The sequence below is a fragment of the Morone saxatilis genome, unplaced genomic scaffold (assembly GCF_004916995.1).
Source record: "Morone saxatilis isolate NCDOM2014 unplaced genomic scaffold, NCSU_SB_2.0 Contig21, whole genome shotgun sequence".
NCBI lineage: Eukaryota > Metazoa > Chordata > Actinopteri > Moronidae > Morone > Morone saxatilis.
In genome coordinates, this window is record NW_023339774.1 from 7,024,239 (window position 1) to 7,033,529 (window position 9,291).

A 9,291-nucleotide genomic window follows, 5' to 3' on the forward strand; every position below is an offset into this window, starting at 1 on the left:
TTTAACAACTAATCATTAGAGCTTGTCAGCTGGCAGCCGGTCCTACTGTAAGGACTGCTATCATGACAATTCAAGTTTTATATTTGTGTTTAAAATTGAAATGAAACTGCCCTTGAAATATTAACTACTATTAAAATTGTCAGTTAGCTAAACAGTATTACTGTGCAATATGTAAATATGTTTAAAAGCCACTCCAAAGTGTGAAAAAATAATCACATGAATAAATTGTAGAAAATATATAAATAAAACAACAAACAAATAATAATTCATATATTATTCAAAGGGTCCGCTTTTATTTCATAAAACATTTGTATTTTACTTTTTAAGTGGTCTCCACCCTCTCACCATTCAGCCAATCACATGCCCTCCCCCTCTTAAGCTAGCAAGCTCAACAACTGCTACCAGAATGAACACCTGCTACCTAGAGCAACAGCAATGCTAAAGTTTTTAAGAAAGCAATTATTCCATCTTGGTAAAAAGATCCTGCTGAAATCAACGCCTAAAAAATTACAATTTCTTGTAACAAGCAACCAAGTGGAGCCAGCAGAAATTCCTATATCAAACAGCATCACACTAGTACCTAGGTCTAATAAAAGTAGCTGCACAGAGAAATACTGAGCCTGCTTGCCGCTGGTGCAGTAAATGTACATGAATGTAGTTTGTTGAAGGCAATGTGCACCCAGTTTGAATCAAAGTCCCAACCATCTTTGCAACGACTGACAACATGATAATGAAAGAACTGCTGAGAGGAGGTGTACATTTTAAGTTGTATCTTACATTGTCAGTAACTTGTATGGTGCAACGCCTCGAGTTACAGCATAGCCTCCCCACTACGTCCAATAAGCTACGTTGAAACCCACACATAGCTGGTACAACAACCAGCAGGACTGCCATAACAGCAATAACATAATCATTACATTTTCATGGTGGTTGAAGTCACAACCCTTAATTATAGCTGTTAGGTTCTGTATTTTTGTGTATTATTTTTGTCTTTGCTTTTGCACATACAGTACATACAAGTTCAAACTCATAAAACTTCTCATTAATAATTCATGCATTTTTGTTGGAGTTGTAATTGCACCGCGGTCATTTCTATTTGCTTTTTCCTTTCACTCTTTACTGCTGCAATGACTGTGTCCCCTTTGGGATGATTAAAGATTCATCGTGTCTTATTTGAAATATTATTCGGCGGGCAATTGTCTGGCTACTTACTGCCGATGTGGAGGAAGATGGTGTCGCGTCTCTCTCCGTCCGGGTTCTGAAAGCAGCTGTACAGTCCGTTGTGGCTGAGGTCCACTCCGGTCAGCATCAGTCTGGGACCCTCTAGATGGTGCTGGGCCTTCACGTCTGTCCCGTTCACCTTCCATGACACTGATGCGTCATTGTCCAGGGAGCCGCACTGCATGGTGACATCACTGCTCATTCGCTCATACTGGTTCCTAGCAACTGGAAACAGACAGAGGCAAAAGATTAAGTGTTAGTGATATCAACGGCTAATAACAAGTGAAATATCTGCGTGGTTAAATTACTGCCCTCTGTGCACACTGGCTCCTAGCAACTGGAGACAGACAAAGGGTCAATAGTCACATCAGGATATGCAACAAGCTAAATAGTCTGTGTGGGGACATTTCGGCTTTTTCTATCATACCGGTTGCTAGCAACAAGAAACAGACAGGAGCAAAAGGTAGAAATATTACTTGATAACTGTTTTCAAAGCGTATAATTAACTGAATATGGATAACGAGAATAATTATTATTTGAAATATTTCAGTTCAATCTTTTTCAATCAATTTGGGTTATACAGTAGCTGGGAATGACAAAGGGGAAACATTTTACCGTTTCTCTAATTTCTTCCAAATATTACCAACCCTTCATAGTGGGTAAAGACTGGGAAAAGAAAGTAATTTGTTCCACACAGCAAGTATGATACAGTTTCACACAAGACTTAGGGAAGATGGAAAATTGCTATTTTTAAGGTAAAAAAAAAAAAAATGTAGCTAAAGTGAAAAACAAAAAATCTTTTCTAACTTGTTGCTTTTATCCTTCTGTCAATGACCTCACCCCTTACACCAACACTGCCTTTGTGCATGGGTTCAGAAAAGTTGTAGGGGCCGTGACCCCGGGGGATAAGGGGCATATGAGGGCCTAATGGGAGTTTTAGCCAAGACACTGGGGTTAGTAGCCCTGCTCTGTTTATAAGTCCCAAGGGCCCTGTCACGACCACGCCGAGTGAAGACCTCAGATTAACACTTAAACACTGAGGATCAACAGCACAACGAGAAACAACAATAAAATATTGATCCCCATCTTAGGAAAAGCCCTCGTCAAGAAGAAAAGACAAAAAAAGTGCCCCCATTGGCCTGGGATCAAATGCTGTCAAGATCCTTGTCTTGGTCTGATGTCTCTTTCCCTGTCTTTTCCTTTGTCTCTCTGTTCCCTCCCTCTTTTCTTTCTTCATACAATGCCTCTCATTTTGCTGTTCTCCACTGGAGCTGGCTTCCTCAGACATGCCTCTTAACGCAGCTGATACAGATGTCAACCTAGTGTTTCATATATATTTCATGTCCCATACCAGAGCCATCTATATTCAGTAGGCCGAGATCCCTGTCCCCATTACCCTGACACTGTTTGTTCTCTCTTTCTGTCTTCCTCTCTGTCTGCCGCTCATTTCCCCTCAACCTCCACAGCACCTCTGTTTCTCATTCATGTCATCTATCTTTTTTCTGCCTTTTTTCCCCTTCTTCTGTCCATCCCAGTTATCTCCATGCTTGCCACCCCCAATTCGAGTTCAAATAATGTGTGTGCATATGCATGTGAGTGGCAAGAAATGCCAATTTCCTTTGATCTCCTCCTCTGTCAACTTTGAACGGATGTGTGACTTTATTTACATAAAAAGTTATTTCCATCTTAGTAAAAAAAAAAAAACTTTGACTTTGATGTTAGCTTTTATGATGATGCTGCTGCTGCCCTTGTGCTTTATGTGACAAGTAAGTGAAGAGAGGAGATACTTTCCTAGAGTATACGTGTAAGTCAGTGAACATTCATGCAGGTTCTGAAAAAAAAAAAAATCATAATCCTACAAGACATGCCAGAGTGTTACTTATTAAATCTACTATGTTGTCAAAGTGAGAGAACATAATATTCAAATCTTTTAATAACTTCCCCAAGCCTAAAATTCCTTTGACCACCTTTAGGTGGCATTACACTGTCAAAGTGAGTGAAATCATAATCCTCTTCCAACTGATGTCATCAGAAAGGAGCATTTATTATCAAAAAAAAGAAGTTGGATGAAAAGCATGCCCCTTAGAATATTTATTTGAAATGACCTTTTTTCCTGTGAATGTCCTTGAGAGTCTCAACACAGCACTGATTCTTTGACCTCCTCTTTTGCCCCCCACCTCCGCTGCCACATCCCATCCCTCTTATCTTCTCGGGTTACATCACTGTTTCTCTACCTCTGTCTTTTCCAATATCCATTCATCTCTCTAGCCTTTGCTCCTTGCCCCTATCTCTCCGTTTCGTTTCTGTCCTCTCCCTTTAACTTCTTCTCATCTTTCTCCTGTCGTATCAAAGTTAACGCTCTCGTCCTCTTCTCACTCTCCAGCAGTCTGTCTCTATCTTTATCTCGCGTCCTACACCCAGTCTCCTTACTTTCCACCCTGCCATCTGCCTCGATGCATATCCCGCTTTGAACTTTCAGTTTCCCCAGTGCTCTCGTCTTTCTCAGCCTATTTCTCTTATTTAGTTCAGTCTGTCTCTCCCTTCTACCTTTCTGCGTCTTTTGTCCTCTTTCCTTCTCTTTCCTTTGTTGTCAGCTGGTTTAAACTCCAACGACGCATTTATATCAGGTACTTATGGAGTGTAAAAACTTAGCAAAACACAAAACTATTTTGAAGTTGGTATGTAACTTAGTGGACTAAATGTGAAGATCAGACCAAACTTTTTTAAGTAGTTATTAATTCTCAGGCTAACAAGTCACATACCAATAGTTAGAATTGTTTCAATAACAGTATTGGAAATTCTTCTGAAACTGCCTTTTTTTTTTCTCTTGATAGCAAACATTTGCGTGTTTTTTGTTTTCTTTTTTGTGAAGAAAGATAGATCTGTTTCTAGCAACCAGACTGGTAAACAACAGGTAATGGACTTGCTTGTGAATCCCTATAACTTGTGCCATAGATAAAGAAAATACTTGTTTCTTATTGGCTGGCAGGTGTCCATTAAAAATAAGCAATGGATAATCAACTGTCGGTTACCTGTTCCTAACAGTATTGCTCATTGATGCACACCATCACATACTAAAGCTCACTGACAAGGGCCTTACCTCTGACTACAAACAAACTTTAATAATTGATTGTTTATTTATTTATTTTCTCAACTGTAGTGTATGCATAAGAACACATACATACATTACTAGGTGTCCTGATGTAGGACTTCTCCTTGGCTATTATTGTCATTTATCAGCATGTTTTATCACTCACTTTAAGGTTATTCTGAACGTTGCATATTGTAAACAAATTCCATTAAAAGCCCAACAACGCAGTATTGTCTCTTTCGACAGTTTAGTTAGACTTCCCTTCCCTGTCCGTGGCACTCAGCCCAGACCTATTTGTTTCCACTGATAATATGAATCTTTGATAACAGATTACTAATATATGCTTTATTTGCAAAGATAGCAAAGTCATTTCCAAAAACAGCTGTAGTTGTTTCACTAAATATTACTCAAAGAGAACAAATAGCGCATTTGTCTGGGACTATGTTCAGCTGTGGACTGATACGATGTGTCACTGATGTGTTTTAATAGTTTGACATACAACCTATGACATAGAGGCAGGCAGTTCTTGTTAGCAGGATCATTTCATTTTAGGCTTTCGTAATTTCTTTTATAGGATTTGTTGACAATAAGAAAAATATAGAATATTTTATCCTCATCCTTTAACTTGGAATGCAGTGTAACATATGATGGATCAGAGAGGTGTGCTTGCACATTTAGCTACATGTAGCAACATTTAGCTGTGTATGCTGTAGCAACCATTTGCTGATTTTGTCTATCCTTCTGTAAGTTATTCTCACTGTCTGTGTTTCCCTTATCTCTCTGCTCACCTTTCCCTCTCCCCTCTCCATCACTTTCTCTCCTTCTCACCTTGAAACTGCTCTCACTGAAACTTCAGCATTCATCAGTGGTATACCACTTATCATGAGTATTCCGCACACATATCACATGCATAATACACCTTATAGCAACAGTGGAAATACAAGCAGATAGGCTTACGAGTACCCTCATGTACTCACACACATATGCACGAGCTCCCACACCACTCTGCATAATGTCCTCATGCCTCATCAGCATACAGACAAGCAGTCCTAATAACCATAATGACATTCTGCTCAAGTGCTATTGATCTCTTGGTAATATACAGGGCGTTGTAAGCAGTGTTAGAACACTGTTATTCCCTACCAAATGAGAATAAGAATCATCCTTGTCATCCATGTCCTTCACAAATATTCAATTTTAATGTTTTTGCTCATTATTCTACCTCTTTATGTTGATGCCAACTCATGAATAAACAGTGCACAACCCTCCTAGAGGCAAAGCATATCAGATAAGTTAAGTTATTTACAAAAGTAGGCAAGTTTGTTCACTGCGATAAAGAAAAAGTCAAGTGAGTTATAACTAATAAAATAATGATTCAACTTCATACTGCTACAGTATTATTATTATATTATTTTTTGAAGGCAGTGAGGTCCAACATTAAACTGCAAAGGCATGCTACCTACACGTAGAATGTGTTTGTATATTTTAATCAATTAAAATGTTTAAGGGTATTTAAAATGTCATCTCAAATCAGCCAAATATAAAAAAATAAATATTATTTCTTAACTTTATTTATAATATCACTCATTTATTTTAATTATCTTTTACCTCCTAAACCAGAACTATCATTCCTGAGTAATAACTCATAATTTAGCATGACGGCCTGCCTAAAGGTATCATAAGTAAAACATAGCAAATGCATCAATTAAAAACTCACACACCCCAGCAGACCCAGCAGCAACTGCATGTTGCACCTGCTGTTCATACAAAACATCAAATAAATAAAAAATCAAGTTACCACTCAAAGATTTTTGGACAAATATTACATGTCTTAACCCATAGCAATGTTAAAGACGTCTGTGAGAATTTCACTTCATAACTATATGAATATCCTTGCGTCCTTTAGTGTCTGTTGGAACAAGCTGGACTCTGGATATGCAGTTGTTTTAATATAATAGTGAACACTGTGGTTCAAGGGGTTACCAGGAAAACGCAACTAGTTTTTCACCATAACAGGAAAGTTGAACTTTGTATTCACAGTAGGATCCTGCAGGTCATTGAGGGTAGTTCTTATGCAGCACTGATGTTTTCCCAGAGCCAAACCATAAAGAGACCAACATAATGTCATGTTGTGAGGTCAGCGATGCTAAGACCTGCTGGGCATTACAAGCACACATCTCTGTCAGGAGGCTGTTTAAAGAATAATGAAGACACACATACACACATCCACAAAAACCCACGGGGAATTAATTGCGTATAAGGGTCCATGGGCTGTTTACTGAACTGACAGAAGTGATGACGAGCCGCAAACACACAACACACATACCTCTGCACACACAATTGTGCACACACAATTGTGCACACTGACACCCAAATGCATAGGCACAGATAAATTCATGGGGATATGTAGAGTATATATACATATATGTATATATACACACACAGATGCACACACATACATTTGCATAATGTATGAATGTTACACAGTACACTTGAAAAATGGCCTCACAGAGAATCAATGTCATGTTGTTTGCTCTATTTGAACAGAAGGATACTCATAAATTCATTGTCTTCATCCTTGATTAACTGTAATTCAACCAAAAAGATCAGTTTAGGTCAAATTACCATTAGCCAAGTGTCAGAGGGGATATTCATGAGAACAAGTAGTCTTACTGTTTGATTAGCTGATTAAACACTGCTAGAATTACTTGTTCAAACATCAAGTGTCATTGGGCAGGACACTGTTATACCTTTCCACTGCAGCATCATCAAACGTCTCTTGATGAAGTGAGGACATTAACTTAGAAGAAGCTGTCTTAAGGCTTACTGAACGGAGAGAAAGGCTTCAAATATTCCGGTATAGCACCTGTGATATATACACACAGTATATACACCATATAATATATGTAGGCGTGGCAGTATCATGTCATTCACCATTACCATCTTGACATCCATGACATTTTTGCAGCTGCATGTGATTTAATGTCCTCCTCAAAGATTCAACTAAACTAACCTACAACCTGAGAGGTGGTTTCTGTAATGGCCATATGGATTGTTTTGAAAGGCACTGACAAATGATATTGCCCACACATATAGCTAACTTTGGTGATCAATAGCAAATGGTCTTTTTAGTAGTTAGGGTAAAATTAGTTGTTATCCTTCTGTCCCCACTGTTTCACAACTAGCATACCCTCTGTAAAAAGAGCATAGTGTTTCATCGAATATACGCTGTTAAAGTCCATGTGTGTCAACTTTCAAAATGACTTTCCAACAAGCATCTCTCTACAAATCAAAGTTGTTCCATTTTCAAAATCAAAAATGAAGTTGAAATTTTGCTCAGGTTTGGTGGAGCAGCAGCAGAGTATAAACCGGGACCTCTACATTGGCGCCATCGGTGCACACAAAACTTAAACACATTCTCCCACAGATAAACAGACTGACATTAACACAGACTCTGACAGGTGTATGCAGAGTTGTATTTAGCAACCACACAACCCATGAAACACACACACGCAAACACACCCTCTTGACTAGATCAGAATATTGATGAATTCTGATTATGGAAAACCAGCTGCATGAGCCCGTGTGTGCATGTATGCACTTCAATTTAAGGAATATCTGACTCTCATATATACGACAGTGCTGCTTTATCATTCTGCATCTATGACTTTACTTGTCTGTGCATGCGTGCACATGTGCCTTTAAAGTATATGTGTGTGTGTGTGTGAGAGTAACCAGCTCTAAGTTATGATCTGACACCACAACAGTGGCGTGAAATGAAATTGAAGTTCAGCACTGGCATCCTGATTTACCATCTCGAAAGTGTTATACTCCCTGTGTTCGTGTGTCTGTGACAGTGCACGCTGGCATGTGTGTTTCACTGTCTGTGTGTCTGTGTGTGTGTGTGTGTGTGTGTGTTCGCGCGTGTGTTTGTCTGTGACAATGTGCAGTTTTCAACGTGCGTGTAGCCCTCCTTGTAGAATCATTGGCATGTACATATCAGACCGTGTCGCTCTCCAGCCGGGCTGTAACTCACTATCACATTTATCAGTGAATCGCATTTGTATGCCTAAGGGGAGCCGTGGCTTTTGAAAGTCCAACAGTAAAATATTGGATTGGCTGACACACAGAGATAGAGCCCAGGAGAATTATCAGTTTAGGTTTAGAAGATCACATTTTTTTCACTCGATGGCTGCACATTCTGACACTGTCAGGTCCACTTATACTGACACATTGAAATAAAATGCACACAGCTGAACAATGATTGGTAGAGCAGTGCTTATCGATCATATTTTCTTCATTTTACTTTTTACTTGAAAATTTAAGTGGAAAGCTTTCAGGTTAGACACATAGAAATTCTGACTTTTGGGGAAATCTTAACAGAAATGGAATATAATACACTTCATTAGGGTATTATCACCTAAAAGTAAAAATAGTTATACTTTGCTGCCTTAGAATGAGCCTTTAATATTTATAGACTTCCACGGAGGCCACTACGTTGAACCACAGTAGTCCAGAACAGACACGCGTTTCACAACCAACGTAGTTTCTGCTCTGTGCTTGGAAGGGGAGAGTGAAGATTCAATCTAGAACTACACTGCTGGATCCCACACACTGGACCTTTAGTGTGTATTTTTAGAAAAGCAACCCTTAGACTCAACCCTAACTTTCAGAATGATTTAGTCAGGATAGGTAGAGTCTGATTGGGCTGTTGCTCAGAGCCTCTGATCCACCACCTCTCCTCCAGTTTTGGCCCTTCACTTGACTTTTCAGTGTCTGGTGAGCACAGACACTTGACAGGCACAGACACTTGAAATCATTTCAACAATTATTTCACACCATTATGCAGCCTCAAGCCATACATATTTATAATAACATTGCAAATAATGTTGCCTAGCTTCACTAGCTCAAAAGTGGCTTTGTTTAAATTTGAATAGTAAAGGCTCTGAAGGTGAAATAATAAAAAATACTGGCAAAGG

The 9,291-nt window shown here is 38.9% G+C and overlaps 1 protein-coding gene across 1 annotated transcript in view; it reads right to left on the reverse strand.

Moving 5' to 3' along the window:
• Positions 1-1,204: 1,204 nt before the first annotated feature.
• cntfr (ciliary neurotrophic factor receptor) overlaps positions 1,205-9,291 on the reverse strand; it is a 121,027-nt gene continuing 112,940 nt past the window's right edge. Inside the window, exon 4 of the mRNA XM_035668275.1 lies at positions 1,205-1,446. Within this exon, the coding sequence (XP_035524168.1) occupies positions 1,205-1,446 (242 nt within the window). The remainder of the gene's footprint in view (positions 1,447-9,291) is intronic.